This window comes from Aethalodelphis obliquidens, unplaced genomic scaffold (genome assembly GCF_003676395.1).
Source record: "Aethalodelphis obliquidens isolate GAN/ISIS:26980383/991018 unplaced genomic scaffold, ASM367639v1 scaffold58, whole genome shotgun sequence".
Classification (NCBI taxonomy): Eukaryota; Metazoa; Chordata; class Mammalia; order Artiodactyla; family Delphinidae; genus Aethalodelphis; species Aethalodelphis obliquidens.
Window position 1 is genome coordinate 11,461,794 of NW_020838002.1, and position 26,201 is coordinate 11,487,994.

Genomic DNA, 26,201 nt, shown 5'->3' on the forward strand with positions numbered 1-26,201 from the left:
AACAGCAGGACCAGGATCAAAATCCAAGGAGTTTGACTTCATTTCAGCTAGAGCCAGCTATTTAATTATGCTTTTTTCCCCCATAATTGTCCACTAACTTCATTCCTCCCCTTCTTTAGATGGAACTGTGTAGCAGATGTTCCAATCGACATAAACTGATATATAACTAAATTCAGTATTAATCCATCGACAAATCAAGATGGTACAGGCTTATGTAGCCACTTTTAAGGATGGGTGATCGCACAGGAGAAAATACTAAAAAAAAAAAAAAAAGAGGAAATAAAGTCAAACGAAGGGAGTATTTCAAAGATCATAGACCACATGACTCAGGATGTCAGCGTTCCACGGTATTTCCAGTCCAGGTTAGATGCTGTCCTGTGATGACTCAGCATTGTGGCCTTATGTCTAACACGGCATCTACCACACTATTTGTTCCTTTACTTTATGCCCACTATACTGTAAGGGCAGGGACTGTGTTACCAAGACTTGTATTCCTAACCAAATATATAATGTTTGTTAAGGAATATATTTTGTGAAGTTATGACGTGTCAGGCACAGTGCTGGGTACTTATAATCTTGAGACATAGTCGGTATTACCCTCAATTTCACAAACAAACTGAACCTCTGAGAAATTAAGAACTTAAAACAACTGGCAAGTGGGTGGCACCAGTACACCTACTTCCAGAATATATTTTGAGTCAAGGCTCTGTTTGCAAGAACAAAAAAATCACAGGCTTCTAAGTATTTCTTGCACCTTGTAGCAATAGGTCTCCATTTACATAAATTCTGAAGATGAACAATTTTTGTCTCATCTAAAATATTTAAGTTGAAGTCTACCCATCCTGACTCTAGAATAAAAGACTGAGGATACAGGAAATAAATAAGTGTAATTCAAATGTTACTGAGAAAAGGTTATCTATATTATAGTATTACAGTACTGATAACTAACATTCATGTCAGGCACCATTGCAAGTACCTTACATGTATGAAGTCGATTTTTCATTCCACTGTACAAAACTAGCAACTGAGGAAAATCTACTAAGAGTGAATAGTCTCTATCACTGTACAATCATAATCCTTTACCTTCGGCAGAGACCTGCATACTATCTGGATGAAGGGCCATAAAGCCTTAGGAAAGATAAGCTGTAAGAGAAGGGAGACAGAGGTGGATCAAGTAACAGGAACATTCTTCCTTATCAGGATAAAATGTTTATCACTTTTCGAGCAAAGTCATCTCAAATGGAAAGAGACAGGAAAGAACATGGTTAAATGATGGAAAATGAAGTAAGAAAGGGAGAAGCTGACCATAATCTTATAGCTGCAACATTATGAAGGTAAGGTCTGAGCTACGATAGGGATGAGGTAAAAGATATTTATATATAGATCAAAGAATTTAAAATTCTAGTGAACTTGAATAACCAGCCATATAAAAGGCATCTTGTTGTGGCTCATATCACAAAAGGCCATCAACAAATTAAGAAACAGTGAAATAAAGAGAGCAGTAGGTTTATTCTTGGTAGACAGCCCGTGCTGCTTCTTGTCCATCCAAAAAAAAAAAAAAAAAAAAAAGTGGGTGGGAAGGGGCATTCAACCTCAAGACTTTACTTCGCAATGTGGTTCCAAACGCCTCTCCACAGCATACACGACACGCTCTTCCACACTTGAAGGGAAAAATCCAGTTCACCACATTTGGGTGTTGTTATTTTTAGCATAAACTTTTGTTCTTCTGTAAGAAGCATCGCTCTGGATTCAAACCACATGAATGTCAATGAATGTTTTTTCCATTATATAATCATTTAAAAAATCACCTATGAATTGAAACTTGACATGATGCACTGATAGTTTAGGATCATTTTTCACTAGTCCCATGTTCTTGTAGTTGATTTCAAATGTTTGGTACAGGTGATTATAAGACAATGTATTCCATGAAAACAACATTCATGCTGGAATCATAAAATCACATTTGTGATATAGTCTTTTTAGAAGTCTGTTTTTAACTTTTGTCCTCAGGAGTTACTTTCTTCTTGCTGTTCTGACCAGTGACCTTTTTCCTGTGACAATGAAAGGAAAGTTGAATTAGAAATTTTTTTTGTTGTTGTTTTTTTTTTTTGGCTGTATGCGGGCCTCTCACTGTTGTGGCCTCTCCCGTTGCGGAGCACAGGCTCCAGACGCGCAGGCTCAGCGGCCATGGCTCACAGGCCCAGCCGCTCCGCGGCATGTGGGATCCTCCCGGACCGGGGCACGAACCCGCGTCCCCTGCATCGGCAGGCGGACTCCCAACAACTGCGCCACCAGGGAAGCCCTAGAAATTTTAGATATATGTACTTTCCAAAACTCTACCAGTTTAATAAACATTTACTGAAACCTCCTGTATAATCAAGTATACAAGGCACTAGGAACACAAAGATGTGTCTTTGCCCTTTAGAAAACCACATCCAGGTAAGTGAGACAGAAACACCACAGTAAACTACACTACAACATGGTATAAAAGACAGATTCTGATCCTGAATTAATAAGAAGAGTTCACATTGATTAAATGCCAGATACTGTTTATAAGTCGTTTATATGTATCAACTCAGATAGTCTTCCTAACTTACGAAGAAGATTCTATTATTATCCTCATTTTACAGATGTGGAAAATGAGGTAGAGTGGTTAAGTAACTTGCTGATCATCACACACTGGTAATAAATATTAGACATGACACTGGTAAAAATTTTAGACATGACAGTCTGATTTTAGACTTTGGTGAATGGTGAATGCCATCAACTAACTGTTAACACAGGAAAAGGAAAAAACGTTTTGAGAAAATAATCAATATTCACATACTACAGTACAGTAATGCAAAGTTCTTAGATGTATATCAGTTCATTTAATCCTCCACCAACTCTGAGTGGCAGAGTTGGTATTATTTATATAACCATTTCCATTATATATAGGGGGAAAGAGGCTTAGAGAGGTGAAGTGACTTGTGCAAAGTCACACAGGAAAAGGTGTTATTAGAGCCAGTTATTCTGGCTCCAAATCCAATCTCCCCTACGCCCTACTATACCAGTTTGAGTTTGCAGCGCCTGAAGTGACACCCATTAGGCAACAGGCTTCAGGTTTATAGCTCAGTTGGGAAGCTGGGCTTGAAGATATGGACTTAAGATTTATCAGCATAGAGCTGAGGCCACAGGTGTGGGTAGGATCATTAAAGCAACATCTACAGTGGAAAGGTAAGCTAGATCAGATCTTGTTTGTATGCTATGTTAAGAAGTATGGCCTTTAAATGTAAAGAAAATAGAGACAGAACCAAAGCATCTTAAGCAGGGGGCTAGTGACAAGGTTTGTAACAAGTGTCCTCAAAGTCTTAGCGCAGCTTTAAGTTTTAATAACCTCAGATCATTAAAAGCTACAAACTTACAAAAATCAGCAATTAAACTGTCATTATTTAAAATATTGATTTTATTTTTACAGTTCAACACAGCCATGATCTTATGCTCTAGACAATTTTCGACCTTTGTAAAAACTTTCATCAGCTGCGGCTCAGTGCCTGAAAGGACTGCATTTCCAATCCTAGCTTTGAGATCACCCAAAGAATGAGGTTCTGATGTGTATGCAACAATTCTGCAGCAGCCCACCACAAGAAAAAGTCTTATGAGACAGATAAGGTGACCAAGCAGGGCAACCTTCTCTACCAATCCACTGGTCTGTCACCCAGGAACTGTTGCCACAAAGAATAAAAATAAAAATGTATTAAGAACGCACAAAACTGAATAAGTACCAGTTAAATTAAAATAATCTTTCAAATGATGTAGTTTTATAAGGTTGTAACATTTATTCTTCCCAAGTTATTAAAGCTTAAAACCACCGAACCCTTTGGGACACTCTGTACAGTCTATGTACTGGGGCTGAACATTATTTCCCACAACCAATACAAAATGCCAGGCAGACTCTTTCACTCAGAAGGAAAGTGCAGGTTTTCTCGCCTGGGTTCACCTTGTTCCTTCTACATGCCTAAATTTTACCCATCCTTGAACATAATTCTACTTCCTTGAAACTTTCTGTAACTACACCAATCCATAATGATTTTTTTCCCTTCTCTAAACTTCTGTTTTATTTAAAAATTATTATCTAACTTTTCTCATGTATATTAATCTCCTTTCCCTAACTTCAGGAAAGGGGTCGTCTCATTTTACATCCATTCATACACCTCACTACATATGATATATGTAGTAAGACTGAAGGTGAACAGTAGAACTTGGTAAAGGCCTACATTTTATATATGTTATATATTAATTGGTACTGATAGAATTTGAAGAGTGTCATTTTTCCTTAAACAGTGGAAAGAATAGTACTGTGAAATCCCCTATGAAATCATGTCGTTTCCTGGCAGTAACAGGCAAAAAAGGTAGTCCTGTGTGTATGCTAAAAAAAAAAAAAACCTATACTTTAAAATCCTCAAAACTTCAGCTAAATGACTACAAATTTACTCAAGTCATACTGTTCAGAGGTGTTACAATGTGCTTCAGCATAAGCCCAAGATCCTACTGAAATCCTGCCCAGAATATGGAGCTTGAAGGAAGACTCCATCAATGTGAGTCAGCAGTCCTAACTACTGGCCTCAGTAGTGTGCCCAGATACAGGCTGTGTGGAGATGGTGGACAGTGCAATTCTAATTCATAGTGAATTGAAATCATATTTTCAAAGATGGAGAAATACAGATCATTAATATACAGATAAAGAAAAATTCCAAGATTGAATTATCCAAGTTTCCAAATCACAGGCAACCTAAGATATATTACTTTTATTACCTTCTATAATGGACTGTAGACCTATCAAATTCTACTTCTAAAAATCTATCCTAAGGAAAAATAATGCTTACGTTATAAGAATATGCCAGAATCAAACAGTAACTTTTACCATATACTTACCGTTTATCCTTAGCTTTTTCTAAGAAATATTTTGGAGTTGTACTAATGCTCTCCCTTTCCAAAGGCTTCTTAATCATCTTTTTCTTTTGTTTACTGAAAGTTACAAAGAAAGAACTGAATTAAGTGCAACTTAATTTAAAAGAGCTAAAACTAGTTTTGGTTCTTTGGTTCACAAAATTCGTTTCCTTCATCCACTTACAGATTTACAGTGACACCACTGTATCCACTTTAATATACTAGGTTACCTAACAGCATCTAGAGAGGTAACCCAAAGGGATGATAAATTCAACCAATTTTTTAAAAGGCACTGATTATGATTAAAATATGTCGTGTGTCACTCGTATATCTTGTGCTAACAAACACTAGAGTTTCATTTTGGCCAATTAACTGCTTTTTATCAGTTTTATGAATTAGAACAAAATCTCAGCATATTTCACTCATGTTGAATAATACTTTAAAAATCTGAATACTTAAAATTTCAAGGATGAAAAACTGGCAGGGAAAGAACAGACAGTATTCACAAATATTTAAAAGGAAAAATTTTAATCTTAAAATGTTCTAAAAATAGTAGTATTATTAGAACTATAATGTATAAGAGTGTGAAATCAAGAATATATATGTAAAGAGAGAGAGAGAGAGAGAGAGAAGCTCCAGGTAAATTCAAGATTGTACCTTAGTAGTTTCTGGAAACCTTTTATGTATTCTGGGACAGGACATCCGGCCTGCTGGATAACATTGGCAACACTGAAAAAGGTACCCATAAACGTAAATTTGTATCTTGTCAAACTGATGTTTATGTACATAAACCCTCTGCACAATACAAGAGGAATTAAAACTACACAAACAAAAAAGTAATCCAGTAAAGTGTTCTGATAAATTATTACCAATTATTACCAGATACAGTCATATTGGATTACTGAGAGAATGGTCTGCTGGACTGAAATCAATGTCTTGATGAAAATTTTAGATAGCATCTGTTTCTACTCAATATTTAACAAGCCCTAAAAAGCTACTAAGCCCAGTATTGGATGAGACACTGACTGAAGTCAGAGTCATACTTAAATTTATTAAATGATAAAGCTTGACATGGTCTCAAGCTTCTCATGTATACAGTAAGTCCCCTACAAATGAACCTTCAAGTTTTGAACTTTCAAAGATGTAAACATGCATTCGCATGCCCAATCAGGTAAATTAGTTCACATGTCTGGCGTACACTGTCATATGCATACATCCTCTACAAGTGGTTGTGCTTTTGTGTACTTTACTGTACAGTACTGTATAGAGTACAGTAGCACAGTATCTTTGTTTCAAGCCCAGGGTGTCCGGAAGCAAGCATAAAAGCAGTGGTGACGTAGCTGGTACTGCTAAGAAGCACCAGCTGTTGTACTGTACTACTGTACTTTTCAAGGTACTGTACTGTAAGATTAAAAATGTTTTATTTTGGGGTTTATTATGTATTATTTGTGTGAAAACTATTATAAACCTATTACAGTACGTACTATATAGCCGGTTGTGTTAGCTGGGTACCTAGGCTAACTTTGTTGGACTTATGAACAAACTGGACTTAACGAACACACTCTCGGAACGGAACTTGTTTGTATGTAGGGGACTTACTGTAGTAACTTATTCAATCCTTACAACCCTTTGTAGTAAATACTATCATTATCCCCATTTCCCAGATGGAAAACTGAGGTACACAGTTGCACTGATATGGGGGTCATCAGATGCACGTGCTTGGAGTTGCTGAGAACTCAGGTGAACTAGGCTATTGGAATGTACTCCCCTACACACCACATGTGAAAATCTGATCACAGCAAAATCAAGGCTGACAGAGCCAAGGCTCAGAAGGCACGAAGCAAAATCTTCGCCAAAACTGATAAACAGAATAAAGTACAAACTGCCTACATCCACAACTCAACTTCATTTGTTAGAAATATGAACTGTTGCCAATTATCATCAGACTAAAATTTCTGTAGGCAGCCCAAATGTAGGAAACTCAGCTTCTATATTAAAATCTATGACGATGGGCTAAATTAAGATAAGATTCTAGAAGTGTATCTATCATAGGTTACCCAGGCTTCAAGGGGCTACAACTGAATATTAGAGTGTGTTACTAAAACAGTTTTTCCTCTATGACAGGTGATCCTGGGACTAAACATAAAACTCCAGCTGCCCCTAAGAGTAATGGGAAGAATACACCCATGCTAAGAGATCATTTTGACGGGGCTATAAGAGACTCAGGGGTTAACTTTAAACAATTAATCCAAAAGCTTAATATTACATTTTGAGTAATATCAAGTGAAGGCTATTGGGAGAATTCTGTGAGTCTGAAACTTTTTTTTTTTTAATTAATTAATTTTTGCCTGCATTGGGTCTTTGTTACTATGCGCGGGCTCTTTTTAGTTGCAACGAGTGCGGGCTACTCTTCGTTGTGCACAGGCCTCTCATTAAGGTGGCTTCTCTTGTGGAGTACAAGCTCTAGGTGCACAGGCTTCAGTAGTTCTGGCACATGGGCTCAGTAGTTGTGGCTCGCAGGCTCTAGAGCGCAGGCTCAGTAGTTGTGGTCCACGGGCTTAGTTGCTCCGTGGCATCTTCCTGGACCAGGGCTCGACCCCGTGTCCCCTGCATTGGTGGATGGATTCTTAACCACTGTGCCACCAAGAAAGCCCGTGGGTCTGAAACTTAATGAATATTCCATTGTGAATATTTCCAAAATCTAACAATGGAAGGGCAAAAACGAGGCCCTTTGATCATTTTTCTTTTTTTCATGGCTAAGGTTTGTTTGACTAATACCATAACAGAATTTGGGACACAGCCATTTTGTAATTATCCGTTAACTGTGTATGAGAATAATGAATCAATTTTGCCAACTTAATGCTAAATTTTTTCTCCTAATTTACCTTCTTAATAATGGTTTATCATCTTCAGTGAAAAATGTAACAGCTTTTCCTTTATGCCCGGCTCTTCCAGTTCGACCTAAGAGAAACCAGACCATTAAAAAAAACCTACTTTTGGGAGGAATGGGACCTTCAAGAATCACATATACAAGTCACTGGATTTTCACAGCACTAAAAACTTGAGCGTGCTGAAGGGACTGGCAGGGGTGCTAAGAGAGGCGAGTAGAGGGGTGGGGCACACGACTCACCTATCCTGTGGATATATTCCACTGAGCTGGTTGGAAAGTCATAGTTGATGACCAAGTTCACACCTTTAAAATCGATCCCTCTGGCTAGCAAGGCTGTACAAATAAGAACCCAGATTTTTCCTGCTCTGAAGCTATGGACTGTGTTATCTCTCTGGTTAACAGAACATATATTAAATGTTTTAGTACCACTCTAGGAATGGAAAACAAGTACTTCATAAATTTAATGCCAATTAAAAAAAATTTAGTTGTTCTTTATTGCTTTGAAAGTATGCATTTGACTTTACCTGTTGCTGAGTTCTGTCTGCATGAATAACATCCACATTAATACCTTCATATATGAGCTCATGAAAAAGTTCTTTAGCCCTTTCAATGGACTGAACAAAAACAAGAACAGGTGGATTGAAACCCTAAAAGAAAGCATACATAATCCATAATCAAGAATGTAACTGCAGTATTTCATATGATTTTAGTTCATTTTAATTTAGAAATTGACAAATTTCTTAGACCAGAGGTCCAAGCCTGCCTGTCTTCCTCACCATCCATTCTCTACAATGTGGTTCTTTCTCTTGTTGTGGAGTACAGGCTCTCCATCTAATTCCAATAATCTTGTCTAATTAATTCCCCTTCATCTTTCTACAGCAATGGATGCCCACTCTTTGAAATAATCATCTGATTGCTTCTGTGCTTCAGAACATTTTTGTTTCTTCTTAAAATGTAATAGCTGTCGTTTTTAAAAAAATAAATTTATTTATTTCATTTATTTTTGGCTGCGTTGGGTCTTCATTGTTGCGTGTGGGTTTTCTCTAGTTGCGGTGAGCAAGGGCTACTCTTCATTGTGGTGTGTGGTCTTCTCATTGTGGTGGCTTCTCCTGTTGCAGAGCACGGGCTACAGGTGCATGGGCTTCAGCAGTTGTGGCTCGCGGGCTCTAGAGCGCAGGCTCGGTAGTTGTGGTGCACAGGCTTAGTTGCTCCGCGGCATGTGGGATCTTCCTGGACCAGGGCTCGAACCCGTGTCCCCTGCACTGGCAGGCGGATTCTCAACCACTGTACCACCAGGGAAGCCCCAATATCTGTCATTTTAATCTGTTATTTATCCTAACTGTGGGTATTCCCCAAAGCTTAGTCCTTGGTTCTCAGTTCTCTCAATATAATCTTTATCTTATCAAGTTCCATAAAATCTCAGTTATCAACCAGCAGCCCTAAGCAAATGATTTTTAGTTTTTACATTAATATCATCAAACCCCACCTCTCTCTCAAACCAGCTTTCTATATTTTTGACTGTCAGCATTAGGGCTTAACCTTATTATTTTGGTCCACGCACCCTTTCAGAATCTAATGAAAGAAAGCTATGAAGCTTTCTAACAGGCAACCACACATTCACACAAAATGTTACATATAATTTCAGAAGGTTCACAGAACTCCTGAAGTTTATACATGGCTAAAAATCTCTGGTGTATAATTCCATTTGAGTATCTGTGAAAACCTTAAATTCCCTACTGCCAAATGATATCCTTAAGAACATTAGTAAAACATGCACATAATAGCATTTATTATGTGCCAAGCACTATTGTAAGCACTATATTTCTATTAACTCATTAATAAAACAAAAAACCCCACTCTAGTGTCCTATTCATTAATGCCCCGGTTCTCTAAGAAACCAGGAGAGTGATGGGGGGAGATTCAGGGGCAGATATATACAGGCATACTTTGTTTAATTGCACTTTGCACATATTGTGTTTTTTACGAATTGAAGGTTTGTGGCGACTCAATGTTCAGCACCATATTTTTCCAATAGCATTTGCTCACTTCACGTCTCTGTATCACATTTTGGTAATTCTCGCAATATTTCAAACTTCTTCATTATTATTATATTTGCTGTTGTGATCTATGATCAGTGAGTGATCTTTAATGTTTCTGCTATGACTCAGTGAAGGCTCAGGTGTTGGTTAGCATTTTCAGCAATAAAGTATTTTTAAGTTAAGGTATGTACATTGTTTTTTAGACATATGCTACTGCACACTTAATAGACTACAATATAGTGTAAACATAACTTTTCTATACACTGGGAAACCAGAAAATTCCTGTGACTCACTTTATTGTGACATTGGCTTTACTGTGGTGGTCTGGAACAGAACCCGCAGTGTGCTGGTGTGGAAAAAGGAGGCATTCAGGGCAGCAGGTAGGTCTTTCCCTGGCCTACCCCGAGCTGGGAACAGAAATCTTAATGTATTCTGAGAGCAGAGCCTCTCCCCTTCGAGACAAGAGTTGCTCCAATGTGCTTCTTACCGATTTACCACTGGATTACTAAATATGACGCAAGAATAGCACTCAACCTTCCTTTTTTTTTTTTTTAAGTTTCTAAAACCTTTGATTTCAGCTTAAATATGGAAACAGCCAGGGCACGGAGGGGGGCCCACCCAGGAATCCTGCGGCAGGACCCCCTCAACAGCACACAGCTCAGGGACCCAGGCCACAGCACTGATCACCCTACCTGGGAACAGGGAGGAGAGCTGGGGGCCCTGCAGCCAGTTCTGGATGGGAGTTAGGGTGTGGGCAGGGAGAAGCTGGGACAGAGAGACCCCCAAGACTGCCAGCAGGAGGCGGGAGACCCAGCAGAGCCCCAATCAAGGGTCTGCCAGGAAGTTAAGTGCTCATAATAAATCCATCTTCCAAGGCTAGTAATACAAGTAATTGCTAGTAATATTACACCTAGTAATACAAGGCTTGGTGAACATTAACAAAACTCAAGAATGTAGTCCAAATATACCTTTTTAACAAGTTCTCTCATGGCCAGAAGTTTTCCAGTCTCAGACCCAACGAAGAGAAGCTCTTGTTCTACGGTCTCTACTGCAGAATTCCTAAGAAGAAAACATCCCTTGTAGTTTGCAAGAGCCAATTTTTGTTTCCCCCCTTGAATTCTAAATAAATGAAAAAATTTACACACAACTCCAACAGAATGACCTTTTCCACTGTCAATATAAGTATTGAATTATTTATATTTTAACTTAAAGACAAAGTTGTTATTTTTAAATGTTTTATTCATTCTTTTTTAAAATTTTTTAATCCAAGTATAGTTGATTTACAATGTTATATTAGTTTCAGGTGTATGGCAAAGTGATTCAGTTATGTGTGTATATATATGTGTGTGTGTGTATATATATATTATTTTTCAGATTCTTTTCCATTATAGTTTATTACAAGATACTGAATATAGTTCCATGTGCTATACAGTAGGACCTTGTTTATCTATTTTATATACAGTAGTTTGTATCTGCTAATCCCAAACTCCTAATTTATCCCCACCTCTGCCTTTCCCCTTTGGTAACTGTAACTTTGTTTTCTATGTCTGTAAGCCTGTTTCTGCATTGTAAATAAGTTCATTTGTATCATTTTTTAGATTCCACATACAAGTGATATCATATGATATTTGTCTTTCTCTGACTTACTTCACTTAGTATGATAATCTCTGGGCCCATCCATGTTGCTGTATGGCATGATTTCATTCTTTTTTATGACTGAATAATATTCCTCTGTGTGTGTGTGTGTAAGTGTGTGTGTGTGTGTACACCACATCTTCTTTACCCATCATCTCTCAATGGACATTTAGGTTGCTTCCATGTCTTGGCTATTGTAAATAGTGCTGCTATGAACACTGGGGTGCATGTATCTTTTCGAATAATAGTTTTCTCAGGATATATGCCCAGGAGTTGAGATTGCTGGATCATATGGTAACTCTATTTTTAGTTTTTTAAGGAACCTCCATACTATTTTCCATAGTGGCTGCACCAATTTACATTCCCACCAACAATGTAAGAGGGTTCCCTTTCTCCACACCCTCTCCAGCATTTATTCTTTTTTCTTTTTTTAATTTTTACTGGAGTATAGTTGATTTACAATGTTGTGTTAGTTTCTCTAGCATTTATTCTTTGTAGACTTTTTGATGATGGCCATTCTGACTGGTGTGAGGTGATACCTCATTGTACTTTTGATTTGCATTTCTCTAATAATTAGTGACGTTGAGCATCTTTTCATGTGCCTACTGGCCATCTGGATGTCTTTGGAGAAATGTCTATTTAGGTCTTTGAATGTTTTGTTATGATTATAAAAATGTTATCTCAAGAAAATTTAAAAAAATAAAGACATAAACAATAAAATAAATTACCCACAATTCTACCATTTTAGAATAAACTTTGACATTTTGCTGTGTTCTAGTCATAAATTTTCATGTGTCTAATTACTTACAGAATCTTTCTAAAAGTAAAATTATTGGGTAAAATGAGAACATTTTAAAGGGGGTTGTTACATATGCCTAAATTTTTTTCTTAATGGTTAGCAAAGGTTTATTTATTGACAAACAGTTGGGGTGAGGTATCTTTAGGCTTTATTAACACTCTATACCATGTATAAATACTTTTTCCATTCTGTTATCTGCCTTTATAATTATGTTTATGGTTAATCTGTTCTATTTTTCTTTTTATACACAGGAGTTTTATGTTGAAAGTAGACAGGATATTCTTTACTGTTTCATTTGGCTTCTGTTTTACTTAACATGTTACTACAGGCACCTTTTCATATAGCTACAATCTTCACTCCGACCATTTCATGCGTTGCATTATAGTGTATCAAGTGGCAATATCATAATTTCATAAGACTTTTCTCTATCATTTAGCATAAATGCTCCCCAAAATATTTTTAAAAAGCAATTATAAATCAAGTGGCTCAGTAACATCAGCTTCCTTCTCTGTGGCCCTACTTTGTTAAGCCATCAACGAGATTAAATCCTTTGGGTGGCCACAGAGCTCATGTCATACTTTGTGGATTGGAAAAACCAACTAAACGCATGAGGATAGGAATATTAATATGACAATATGAGAATCTCCCTTTGGATTATTCTAAAATAGAAAATGCTTAATCAATCTTGACTTTAAAGAATATATTTCTTTCAGTCAAACTCTTTTTATCAATCTTAACCCACACAACCTATCTCTTTTAGTCTAAAATAATGACTTGTGTTTTTTTAAAAAATGAGTGGGATAATGTGGAAGAACAATTACCTTGCTCCAATGGAAACAGTAATGATATTATCCAAGTTGAGTCTGCACCACTGCTCAACATCATAGGCAAAAGTTGCACTGAACATAGCTCTTTTGACCTTGTGGGATGTGCAGGCCAAGAAAATGGAAGCCAGCTGGTCTCTGAACCCAGTTTTGCCATCTTCAAACAGTTTATCTGATTCATCTACTACCAGCCATTCAACACTAAGAAATAACAAAAAAAAAACTTGTGGGTATTGAACTGAAAGATCCAAGATGCTTCACTACCTGTGGGAACAAATGAAGAAGTCCAACCACAATGATGCTTCTCAGATCTACATATCATACCAGAAAAAGTATAAGAAAAATAAGCAAGAAAAAGGTAAAAACAAAATAAATATAAATTAATGTACCTATTCCATTAGCCCCAAAGATATGAGGTTCCACTGGCAATGACAGAAGCTCAGATAAACCTTATGAACGCCATCACCATTGCTGAAAGATGTGAAAATTTCTAGGCGAATTCTGTACTAACTGCTTATCGGAATCTGTTAACTTTCTTCCAGACCAGGATAGTTACTTTTCTATGAGTTTAATGAAAACCATTTTTCTCAGCATCAAGATAGCAAGCTCCAAAGAGCAATAATACAAGTAACTGAGGACAAAATATAATCAATTTAATGAAAAACACACATAAAAGACATTATTAAAGTAATTTACCTTGTTAAGTCTATTCCCGGAGGATCTTGCTTTAATAAATAGATTAGTCGATTTGGAGTAGTCACAAGAATATCTGTAAGGAAAAATAAATGGTACAAATTGCAAAAACAACATTCATCCCTCTTGAATTAGGGGATTAAGTCTCCTGAATTTCTGTTAATAACCTCAGGTGGGGAGAAGTGGTTATATGCACTATACCACCAACAACACAATAAGCTAATATACATATTTTTTAAATCCATCATAGCACAAACTACTATATCCTTACTCTCCTTTTATCTGATCTGCTTTCTCAGCTTCTAAGAGGCAAGAATACTATAATCCACCAATTTGCTTAACAAACATTTGTTTGTTTTTCAGGAAAATACTTTCCTTAAATGCAACTTTACTCAGAAGCTCAAGATAAAAGACAAGTAAAACAGATTCTCTGGCTGATCTAAGAGTAGGGATGTAAATCAATCTTATCTGCAGAATATTTCCATGGCAGATTAACAATCAATAGAATAAGCAGGGATTCTCAACCTCAGCACTACTGGCATTTTGGTTCAGACAGCTCCTTGTTGTAGGAGGCTGACCTGTGTGTTGTAGGATGTTTAACAGCATCCCTGGCTTCTGTCCCTATACTAGTAGCACCTCTCCCCAGTTGTGATGACTTAAAATGTCTCCAGATATTGCCAAGTATCCCTGGGATAGAGGGTGAGGTGGGGGTGAAGGGCAGAATCACCTCTGGTTGAGAACCACTGGTATATATTTATATATCTACTGGGTGGGGGTGAGGAGGAGATCTCTTTCAGCTTTTCTAAAAATCCAACTAACTACACTTGAAGAACTTCTAGGTAGCAATTAGGATACTTGTAATTTCTAACTCCCTTACATCTCAAGCACGAAGCCCCTTACCAAACTTCTTAGATGATTTAGGTCCAAATTTCTTGGCTGCAACTGCTGCTTTGTGGATCATGTGTATCCTGAATCCTGTTCCCTCAGATATTTTTACTAACTCTCGGTGAATCTGAAACAGAAAATGATAAAAACATTAGCTGCTAAAATACTTGGATAAGATGTATAGTCTCTTTTTCATTATTAACAAAATAAATCTAGTATCAACTCATGAATACTTGAAATTAAGCCCATAATAATCTGTAGATTAACCTGGAATCTCAGCATTTTGGAACGTCAATACTAAGTAAGATTCAGTAGTTTCTTCTGGTCTAGTAAACTAGTTCCAAGAGATAAAACCAAAACTCTTCCATTCTGTTACATATTGTTTGTAGAATACAGTACTGTTACAAAACTATTTCATACTTAGCATGTATTTTATATTAAGCACATTGGGAGGGTAGAGTGGATCATTGTATAGTTTTACTTTCTCAAAAACTGAGATGAGGTTTCATTTTTCTAGGTGAGGAAAAAAAGTTTTAGAGGGGAACTATATATGATAGTAGCCTTCCAACTTCAAGGATCTTAGAGCATATACCAAAGTATAAATGTTAAGAACAACATATTTTATAAAACTGAAAAGACTTAAAAGACTGGCCCACATGCAGTAAGACACAGAGAAGTGTGCTTTGAACAGAATATGTGACCATGAGAAAGACACGGGCCTTACTCTTTTGGACCTTTCTATTACCCTCAAATAAGAAAGATGACTGACAAACACAAACACAACCTCTTCAGAAAGTACCAGTCATACCTGGCTGGCAAGTTCTCGTGTTGGTGATATAATCAGGGCTCTGAAGCCTTTGTTTGTGGGTTGTTTCAGGTGCATTAAAATAGGAATGCTAAAAGCCAAAGTCTTTCCAGATCCAGTAGGAGCAGAAGCCAGAAGTTCTCGACCCTAAAAAGAGTATATTAAGTAAGAGTACATACATTTTTCAGAGCCCAGTCAAATAATGCTACCAGCCATAAAAATAACAAAATTATACATAATAAATCCAAACACTCACATTTCCATCACTCTTCTAACTTCTCCGATATTTGCCTTTCTACCCACCCCTGCTACAACCGCCCCAATAGAGTTTCTGAGCATTATTACTAAAGTTCATTTGAACTGGGTAAAGAAAGTAGATAACTAAAACCCAAAGATGATTCACAACCTTATTTCCATTATTTCAATTTTTCTTTCCCCTAAACCTCTTTATCAAAGCAAAATTACAAAACCAACTTTTTGACCTGATATCTGCATTGCTCCATCCTTAAAGAAGGTTTTAATAAATAACAGAATGGCTAAAAGTAAGAAATAAAAAGTGTTGAGGGCCTCCCTGGTGGTGCAGTGGTTGAGAGTCCGCCTGCGGATGCAGGGGACATGGGTTCGTGCCCCGGTCCGGGAAGATCCTACATGCCGCGGAGCGGCTGGGCCTGTGAGCCATGGCCGCTGAGCCTGTGCATCCGGAGCCTGTGATTTTTTTTTTTTTGTCACTGTGATTTTTAAAGCTTTAAGTTAAGGTCACTACAGAAACAACCTTAAATGAAAACTAAAAGCAAATTTACTATAATGTCAGTCAACAACATCATTCAAATATATTCTTATTTCAGTTCCCAAAGAAAATGAAAAGGGTTAGTATGGATGAGGAGAGAGGGAACTCATATCCTTTGGCTACTAGAACTGAAGGCCATCTTGGTTATGTTGGGGAAAAAAGTCAGCTCTCACCACTACAAAAAGAAACCTCAGAAAAACTTAATTTCCAAAAGTCTAAGTTAACTCATACCTCTATCAACAACACATAAACAAATTATGGTATATTCATACAACAGAATACTACTCAGTAACAAACTACTGATATATGCAACATGGAGGAATCTCAAAAACTGTATTAGAGTGAAAGAAACCAAAAAGAGTAAATAATGAATGATTCCACTTACATGATTCTATAAGAGGAAAAACTAAAACATGGCAATAGAAACCAGAAAAGTGCTTACCTCTGGGCGGGGGTCAGGTGAGGACTGAATGGAAGGGGTATGAGAGAACTGGCTGGAGTGACAGAAATGCTACACATCTTCACTGAGTTGATGGTTACATAGGGTATGCACTGTTGAAACTCAATGAACTGTGCACTTAAAATCTATGCATTTTTTTGGTACTTAAATAGACTTCAATAATAAAAAGTACTGGGATAAAAACAAAGTCAGGTTATGTACAAGAATTCTGTATTTCTGAAATAGTTCTTGAATATTACAAACTAAATCATGGATGAAAAAACAGAACATAGTCCCTATCCTCAGAAGATTAACACTCTTAGTTAAATGGAAGAGATGAATATAATTAATGCAAATCCATAGTAAAGTGTAAGACAAATGTTGCAAGAAAAAGAAAACACATGGAGAACTGGGTGGTAGGGGAAACGGTGCTGGTGAAGGAAAAAGATCACATCTAGCAGTAGTGATCAAGACAAATCTTACGGAGGCACAGGTATTAGAGACGGACCTTGAAATCAAGGGTAGGATTTCAACAAGGGGAGATAAGGCAGAAAGGAACATTTCAAAGACAGAGGAAAGAGAATGAACACACACACACATACACATGCACGCATACTCACTTACAGGCCTTCATACTCACATGCAGCATAACTGGAATGGCTTGCATTTGGATTGGCGTAGGTATCTGGAAGCCTGCATCTAGAATGTTCTGAAGCAGTCGAGAATTGATTTTAAATTCCTGGTCAAGTTGCTGAAATGTAGCAATTGGGTCAGGAAGATCAGTTCCTTGGACATGAATTTTATGTTTATTCCGGAAGAAGTTTATCTGAAAAGTGAAATAAAGGAGTCGCCATGAATGTGGTCAAATACCGTGTCAGATGTTGTAAAGCAACAGTAACGGTTTCTGGGATAAGCTTTAGTAACATATGAAACTTTCTGGTTAAATTCCAATCCCTACAAGATACAGATATTAGGTATAATTCGTGCCCTTTCATAGAAGGAAGACCTTCATAACAATGAAACCTATCTATCCACACTTTCCTCATATTAATGTCAATGCCATGAATAATGTGTTATTCACATTAATGTGCTACTGTCACAGTCACAATCTTATATAAACTTCTAGAAGGCAGGCACTGAATCAATCTATTGTCTTTATGTGGCACTTAGCAGACAAGTGCCAATGCTTTTTAATGATTACCCTAAACTCTACTTATTAAGACTGAGTGCCAAAAGCAGAATCAGGTGATGCTGAGTTTTGTTGTTTTCCCATTCTCTGACCCAGACAGATTCGGGATTACTAACTGAGCCGAACAATACTCTCCATCTGCAATACAGCAGGAGAGCAGCAAACACGACAACGGCATATTTGTTGTTTCTTCTGAATTCTACTCCTCCTAGTCCCAAGTCATAAAATAGGTTTCTTAAGAATTCTAACTCTCAAATCCCTGTCGGAGGAAATCCTTCTAAACCAGTGTGAGCTTAACATAAAGGAGTAAGGGGGCCAATTTCATGTTTATCAAAAGGGAATAAGAAATTTTAAAAATTTAATTCTAAACACATCATCAATTTGGACCTAAGTTTCAAAATTTCAAGATACTTTCAAGAATTTTAAACTTTAAAAATTTCAGCCACAGCACAAACACTACTTTGCTTTAAGTTTCCATCAAAGTAAAATCTAATCTAATGTAAGTAATCTTCTAAACAAAACCATACTCGCTTTTACCACCAGAATAACTCAAGGATAGCGAAAAAGTTATTAGGCCAGAAAAACAATTGGATGAAGCCATTTTTCTAACCTTTTCTTTTCTGAGCTGCTCCAACTTTCCTGAAGTTAGTTTATTTTCTCTTTTAACTTTTTTATCTTCAATCTTTGCTTCCACAGATGATATCCACTGTATAGTAGAAACTTCTTGAGACGTAATTTCTAAAATATATTTTTAAAAAATTAAAAGATTTTAAGTGCAACATTCTTAGGTGGCACAAACAGACCATACCTTACCTTCACACTAAACAAAAGAAAAAGTACTAGTGGTTGCAACTAGATGAAAGAAAGTAATAGAAGGTATAAAAATTGGGAAAGGAGGGCTTCCCTGGTGGCACAGTGGTTGAGAGTCTGCCTGCCAATGCAGGGGACACGGGTTCGTGCCCCGGTCCGGGAAGATCCCACGTGCTGCGGAGCAACTAAGCCCATGCACCACAACTACTGAGCCTGTGCTCTAGAGCCCGTGAGCCACAGCTACTGAGCCTGAGTGCCACAACTACTGAAGCCCGCGCGCCTAGAGCCTGTGCTCTGCAACAAGAGGAGCCACCCAATGAGAAGCCCATGAACTGCAACGAAGAGTAGCCCCTGCTTGCCGCAACTAGAGAAAAGCCCGCGCGCAGCAACAAAGACCCAAGGCAGCCAAAAATAAAAATTAATTAATTAAAAAAAAAAATTGGGAAAGGAGAAGCAAGTTGTGTGTTGGTAAAATCAGAGCTCTGAAGCTCACTCTTTCCTTTTTCTCCTTTTTAGTTATTTCAGCTTTGTAATATGTACCTAACTGTACACTTGAAAACAATGAGGGATTAATTCAAAAACTATTTAAACAATAAGAGATGTCAATGAGGCAGCCAGCTTTTCTATATCCACAACCAGCTAGAAAATAAATACGATGCAAGAAAAGATTTCACTTATAATACCAATAAACACAACACAATACTTAAGGACTACTCAATATTATAAAGAGAGCAATTCTCACTAAATCTGTAAATAACACTACCTCAGTGAAAAGTAATGATAGGATTGTTTTGGTAACTGGAGTAGCTGACTTTAAAGTTTATATGGGAAAATAAATATGTACGAATACCTAAAAAATTCTAAGAAGAGTAATGAGCAAAGACTACTTCTGGAATTTCTTTTAAATTTTTTCAACTTCACCGATGTACAACCAACACAATAAACTGCATATATTTAAAGTATACAACTTGAGGCATTTTGACATTATGTATGCACCTGTTAAACCATCACCACATTTAAGACTATTTCCATCACTTCCCAAAATTTCCTTGTGGCCCCTTACAATGCATCAGTCCATCCCTAGGTAACAACCTGTATTCTTTCTTTCTTTCTTTCTTTCTTGTTTTGGCTGTGCCGCACAGCATGCGCAATCTTAGTTCCCTGACCAGGGACTGAACCTGTGCTCCCTGCAGTGGAAGAGCAGAGTCTTAACCACTGGACCACCAGGGAAGTCCCCTGTTTTCTGTCACTGTTGATTAATTAGCTTTTTTTTTTCCTGGAATTTTATATAAATGGAATCATATAGTATTTAATAAATTTAGTCTGGTTTCTTTCGCTCAGGACAGTTATTTTGAGATTCATCCATGTTGGAGCATGTATCAATAATTTTAACTTTTTATTTACAAGTAGTACTCCATTGTATGGATATACAATTTGTCTATCCTCCGCTTGCTGAAGGACATTTGGGTCATTTCCAGTTTTTGGCTGTTACATATAAAGCCACTATGAACACCTGTGTACAAGTCTTTGTGAGGACACACATTTTCCTTCCTCTTGGGTAAGTTCTAGGAGTGGAATAGGTGGGTCACATAATAACTGCATGTTTATTTTTTTAAAACTCCTTTTCAATTTCTACCAGAAAAGTCTACTAGAGTTTTAACTGGGTTTGCACTGACTCTAGAGATCACTTTAGGGAGAAAATATCCAGTTGCCCAATCAATAAAAAGAGTATGCCATACCACTCTACTGGAATTTATAAAGTAAGGCCACATTAATTAACACAAGCTGGTACTGGTGTAGGAATACAGAATTAGAAATCAATGAAATAGAATAGAGTCGAAAGACCCAAATATATATGGGAAATAAGTTACAATAAAAGTTGTATTTAAATGCAACAGGGAGAAGATGTAATATCAATGTATTAGGACACTTAGCTAGCCATCTGGAAAAAAATTAATTAGTTCCTCATTCATTCCTTATACCAAATAAAATCCCAGAGGGTCAAAGATTTCAATATAACAAAATGAAACTACAAATAAGAAAACATGGGAGAATTTTTGAAAAATAAGCTTAATGCTTAGAATGTAAAAACAAACCCAAAAAACCATAAAGGAAAAGATAAATTTAACGCATAAAATGGCAACAAATAAATAAATAAAGACGATAAGTGACAAACTAGAAAACATATCTGTATACATAGTATGCTAGAATAGAGCTAACTTCCTTAATATATATAAGGCCTAACAAATTAAGAAGAAACAGATGAACAATGTTAACAGTAAAACGGTGCAACAGTACGTGAGGAGGCAAATTAATATAAAAAGGAAACTCTCGTACATGGCTGGTGGGCATCACCAATTGGAATGACTTCTTTTTTTGGAAAGACTTTTTAAAAAAATAAAATTTTGCTCCCTTTTATGAGACAGTTGGCATTAATAGACCTGAATCATTATTCATCCACAAGATCTTGAATTTTCCAATTAAAACTATATATATGTCTATCCACACTTGTTGTTAAATGGTTATAGGACATATCTGTGTGTTTCTGGCTGCCCAGGAAAACAGGGCAACCTAAGCTTGTGTCAGGTCTTTTTTCAATTCATCTCGGTGGAAGGCTTTATTAAACTTCCTTGTAGCCAGGAAAGTAACATGACTTGTTAACTATGAAATTCCACTTCTAAGAATTTATCAGACAGATATACCCGCACATACACACAAAGTAAAACATTTATTGCAACGCTGTAACAGTAAAAGTGAGGAAACGAACTAAAAGCCCATCACATAGGAACTTGTTAAATCACTTATGGAATGGACAATGGGATACTATGCTATGTTAAAATGAACAAGGCAATGTACTTCCTACTCATTCCAAACAATCTCCAAGATATATTGTTTTTTGTAAAAGGAGTAGGGGTAGGGAAGGTTCAGAACAGAACAGCATACAGAGTACACTATCATTCACGTTTTTTAAGCGAGGTATAAATACATGTGAATAGAATATCTCTAGGAAAATACCTAAGAAATTGATTAACAGTGGTTGCCTCTGGAGAAATAGGGGACTAGAGACAAAACAGTGGAAAGAAAATTTACTTTTCACCATTGTATAACTTTTTAAAACCATGTGTAAGTATTTAGTTTATTAAAAAGGTAAAATGGGGCTTCCCTGGTGGCGCAGTGGTTGAGAGTCCGCCTGCCGAAGCAGGGGACGCGGGTTCGTGCCCCAGTCTGGTCTGGGAAGATCCCACGTGCCGCGGAGCGGCTGGGCCCGTAAGCCATGGCCGCTGAGCCATGGCCGCTGAGCCTGCGCGTCCGGAGCCTGTGCTCCGCAAAGGGAGAGGCCACAACAGTGAGAGGCCCGCGTACCGCAAAAAAAATAATAAAAAATAATAAAAAAGGGTAAAATGGCTAGGAAACTTAATAGATGTAACAGACAAAGAAAAAAGGTAAATACTCCTATTTTTGAGTACAGAAAAAAACCTTGTGAAAAACAGGCAAGGTGTAAAAACAAACAAGTCACAAAACTTGAAATGTAAATATCCAACAAAGCCTATGAAAAGATGTTCAACCTCACCAGTTATCAAGAAAATACAGGGGCTTCCCTGGTGGCACAGTGGTTAAGAATCCGCCTGCCAATGCAGGGGACACAGGTTTGAGCCCTGGTCTGGGAAGATCCCACATGCTGTGGAGCAACTAAGCCCATGCACCACAACTACTGAGCCTGCGAGCCACAACTACTGAGGCCGGCGAGCCTAGAGCCCGTGCTCTGCAACAAGAGAAGTTACCCAATGAGTAGCTTACGCACCGCAATGAAGAGTAGCCCCTGCTCGCCGCAACTAGAGAAAGCCTGCGCTCAGCAACAAAGATTCAATGCAGCCAAAAATAAATAAATTAAAAAAAATACAAATTAAAAAATAGTTTCACTCATGAGATTGGCTAAAATGTTAAGACCAACAGTATCCAGCATTGACATGGCTGTGGGAAGTCATTTTGTATCTGTTCAAAGAAAGAAGTGTGCATATCCTTTCACATAGTGAATTCACATTTAGGATGCTAATTACAGAAATACAGCACCTGTACAAAAAGATATATGTACAGGTATCTTATTGTAGCAATATTCATAATCACAAATACCTGGAAACAACCTGAATGCCATCAACTGACAAATAGCTGTATACTGTCTGAGGTGTAATCATAAGCTTGCATAATTTCTGTAATTGAAAAAAGAAAAAAGAAAAGAAAACACATCAAGCACTAACCTGAAGTCATCTTCTTCCTCTTTTTCTTGTTCTGCTCCCTCTTCCTTTCAGTTAGGCTCTCTTCATTTTTCTCTTCATCTTGTAGTTCCTGATGAGTTCTTGATGATTCACTCTCACCTGGGACAGACTTCTTGTTTCCAAAAAAGTCCAGTCCCTGTAGCACCTCCGAAGAATCAAAGTCATATTTCCTTTTTCCTATCTAAAACCCAGAAAATTTCAAATGAAATCTATAGACAGACTGGCACTGTTTTCACCCTAGCAGTGTTGGCAGTAAGGGTGTGGGTACAATGACTCCCCATCTTTTTTATCTTTCACCAACTATTTGTTTGAGCTGACAAGTGTGTGTTTGGGCAAATGGAATCCAAGATGATACCTTTTCTGACCTTATAAAAGTAATAATAATAGTCATAATAGCAACTAACACTTATAAGCATAACACATGCTGTCAGGCAGATTTCTAAGCATGTTTAGATATATTAAATTCCTTCTTCCTTCAACAACCCTAACGAGGTAAATAGCAATATTACAGATCAGAAAATCGAGGCATTAAGAGGTTAAGTAACTTGACCAAGGTCTCAAAACTAGTAACTGGCCGACCCAGGATTTTACCTAAATAATCTGGTTCCAGAGTTCAAACTCTTAACAACTACGCTATGCCGTCAGACAGAGAAAGAAGAAACACACGTGTTGCACACACACACACATGTCCCTAGTCCCAATACCAAGAAATCTTGATATTCAAGATTTTCCACAATTGGGCCCTAACTACTCCCGATTTATCACTCACTAATTCCCTATGTAAGATCTCCCATTTCTAAATCGCTCTTCTCATTGGTTACTTAACACGCCATGGAGTTGCGGGAATAAAAAAAAAAAACATGCCCACTAAAGGCATACGCATGCCAAGACAAACCTGGAGAGACTACAGTGAAATCATCTGTTCTCTCCGTTTGGGATTTTTCAAATTCTTTTCCATCAGTTTCGGAAAAAAGATAACTTCTGAAAGTAGGATTCTAACTGTGCTTTGAATAAACTCAGAAAGGAGGCCAGGAGGAAACGTTTCCTTGCTAGACCCAACAAAGTCTACAGAATGATGGGAAAAAGAGTTCATTCAGAAGGCTGCAGTAAGCTGAACGCCAAGGGAGGGAAAATGCCCCACAGCCAGGCCACGGGGTCTCCGAGTGCCGGCTCCCCCAGCAGCCAGTTCCTTCTCCGGCACCTGCCCCTTCTCAGTTACTCAGGCTTCTGACACCTTGCACACAGTACCTTGAATCGGGCAGCGTCCGCCGAGAAGCGTCTCACGTCGAATTTGGCCCCCGCGCCGAGCCGGCGAAACAGATCGTGAGCATCCATCTTTTCCCAGAAAGCTCCGCGGTCCCACAGCGCCTGCGCAGAGGACTCCCCTCCCGGAAGGCTAGACCTTGGGCGGAAGTGGCTCCGGGGGGCGGAGCTTGGCCGCAGGGAGAGTCTGGGAGTTTTTATCGTATTACAGTGCGTCGTTTTTTATTTGTTCTTTAAAAAAGTATTTATCAAGATCCTCTTAAGCCGGGCACTGTTCTACACTTTTAGGGATAGTTTGGTAAACAACACCCCAGGAATCTCACCTCGGGAAACATATTTTAGTGGGGATGGAAGATGTTAACAAATAAATAAGCAGAATAATTCCTGAAAAAGTGCTATGAAACAAGGGAGAGGAGCCACTTTTAGGTAGGTTAGTTAGGTTCATTCTGATGAAGTGATATTTGATCTAAGAGGAGGCAGCGTTTCCCAGATATGGGAAACAGCATTCCAGACACAGGAAACATCGTCTGAAGATGGAAAAAGTTTTGGAACATTGAGAAAATAGAAAGAAGGAAGGCCAGGGTGACTGGAGCCAAGTTGCAGTGAGGGAGTGGTACAGATAGGGTTGAAGCGACAAGTGAAAATCAGATCTCATAGACTTTTTTTTTTGCGGTACGCGGGCCTCTCACTGTTGTGGCCTCTCCCGTTGTGGAGCACAGGCTCCGGACGCGCAGGCTCAGCGGCCATGGCTCACGGGCCCAGCCGCTCCGCGGCATGTGGGATCCTCCCAGACCGGGGCACGAACCCGTGTCCCCAGCATCGGCAGGCAGACTCTCAACCACTGCGCCACCAGGGAAGCCCTCATAGAATTTTATAACAGGGTCATGGTAAGGAATTTGGATTTTAATCTAAGCATGCTAGGAAGCTCTTCAAATTTTTTTTTACTGAGAGTGCAACATGGCTTAGTTTATTACATTTTGTATTTATTTTCATTGTATTTGTACTGTACAAAATTATTTACTTATGAGTTGCCTCCCCCTTCTAAAATGAAGTCTAGGAGCACAGAGATCTAATTTGCTTCACTGCTGTATCCCCAGTTCCTGTGTGCTCTCAATAAATATTTGATGAATGAATGAGTGAATGCTTTGTAAAAGATTACTCTGGCTATTTGGAGGATGGGCCATAGAAAGGGTAAGAGTGGAAACAGTTCAGTCAAAGTAGAAATGATGATGGTGGCTGGGATTAGGGTGGTATCTGTGCTGATGGAGTTAAATGGATAGATTTGGGGTATATTTTGGAGGTAGGTCTAAATTCACCTGATGAATTTCATGTGGAGGTGAAGGAAAGGGAGGAAATACTCCTAGGTTTTTTGTTTGAAATCCAGGGTAGGTGGCATGCCATTTACTGAGCTAGGAAAAACTGAAAGGAGAACAGCTTTTTTGTGTGTGAGGTTGAGGCATGGGGGGTGGAATCAGTTTTTATGTTTTGGGCATGTTAAGTTGCCTCGTTGACCTTAAGTGGAGATGTCCAGGTGGGTAGTTGATTCCATGAATCTGAAGCTCAGGGGAAAAGGTCAGGGCTAGAAAAATAATTTAGGAGTCATCAACATATAAATGGTACAATGGAATCACACCAAACAAGCATTTAACTTATTAAAATTGAGTTATACATATTCAGCCAGAGAGTGTGAGAAATACTTTAAATTGTGTGATTCCTTTACACTCAAGTAAAGTAAGTGTGGAGTGAGGATGAGATGAGAGATGTGAGTCTGCTGTACCCTCAGATGGCGTCAGTCCCCAATTCTCTCATTGTGGGAGCAGCTTGCTGTTCCAATTGTGTCTGCTCTTTAAAAATAAGTATTTTTCATGAAATGTGGCTCCTGAATGAAAGCCCCAAGTACTTTTTCATCTATTGCTCAATAAAAACAATTTATCTCAACA

The 26,201-nt window shown here is 38.0% G+C and overlaps 1 protein-coding gene across 2 annotated transcripts; it reads right to left on the bottom strand.

Moving 5' to 3' along the window:
* Nucleotides 1-1,490: 1,490 nt before the first annotated feature.
* On the bottom strand, nucleotides 1,491-24,384 carry DDX52 (DExD-box helicase 52). 2 transcript variants are annotated; one of them, XM_027087384.1, is made up of 15 exons: nucleotides 24,247-24,384; nucleotides 22,981-23,179; nucleotides 18,525-18,652; nucleotides 17,366-17,551; nucleotides 15,503-15,646; nucleotides 14,710-14,821; nucleotides 13,813-13,885; nucleotides 13,114-13,317; nucleotides 10,827-10,917; nucleotides 8,344-8,466; nucleotides 8,060-8,210; nucleotides 7,815-7,890; nucleotides 5,587-5,658; nucleotides 4,915-5,007; nucleotides 1,491-2,051 (listed from the first exon to the last, which is right to left on the bottom strand). In XM_027087384.1, exons 1-15 carry the CDS (start codon nucleotides 24,331-24,333, stop codon nucleotides 1,994-1,996), a joined length of 1,797 nt encoding a protein of 598 aa, XP_026943185.1. In that variant the 5' UTR covers nucleotides 24,334-24,384; the 3' UTR covers nucleotides 1,491-1,993. The 2 variants fall into 2 exon arrangements, with proteins under 2 accessions (XP_026943185.1, XP_026943184.1); XM_027087383.1 differs by lacking the exon at nucleotides 1,491-2,051 and adding an exon at nucleotides 3,428-3,704.
* Nucleotides 24,385-26,201: the final 1,817 nt, after the last annotated feature.

Coding starts and splice junctions, on each gene's coding strand:
- DDX52 (XM_027087383.1), bottom strand. CDS start 24,333: ATGGATGCTCACGATCTGTTTCGCCGGCTCGGCGCGGGGGCCAAATTC. Junction 13,886..14,709: donor TAAATCATCTAAGAAGTTTG/GTAAGGGGCTTC, acceptor TTTTCCTTACAG/ATATTCTTGTGACTACTCCA. Junction 5,659..7,814: donor GATAAACCATTATTAAGAAG/GTAAATTAGGAG, acceptor TACCTTTTTCAG/TGTTGCCAATGTTATCCAGC.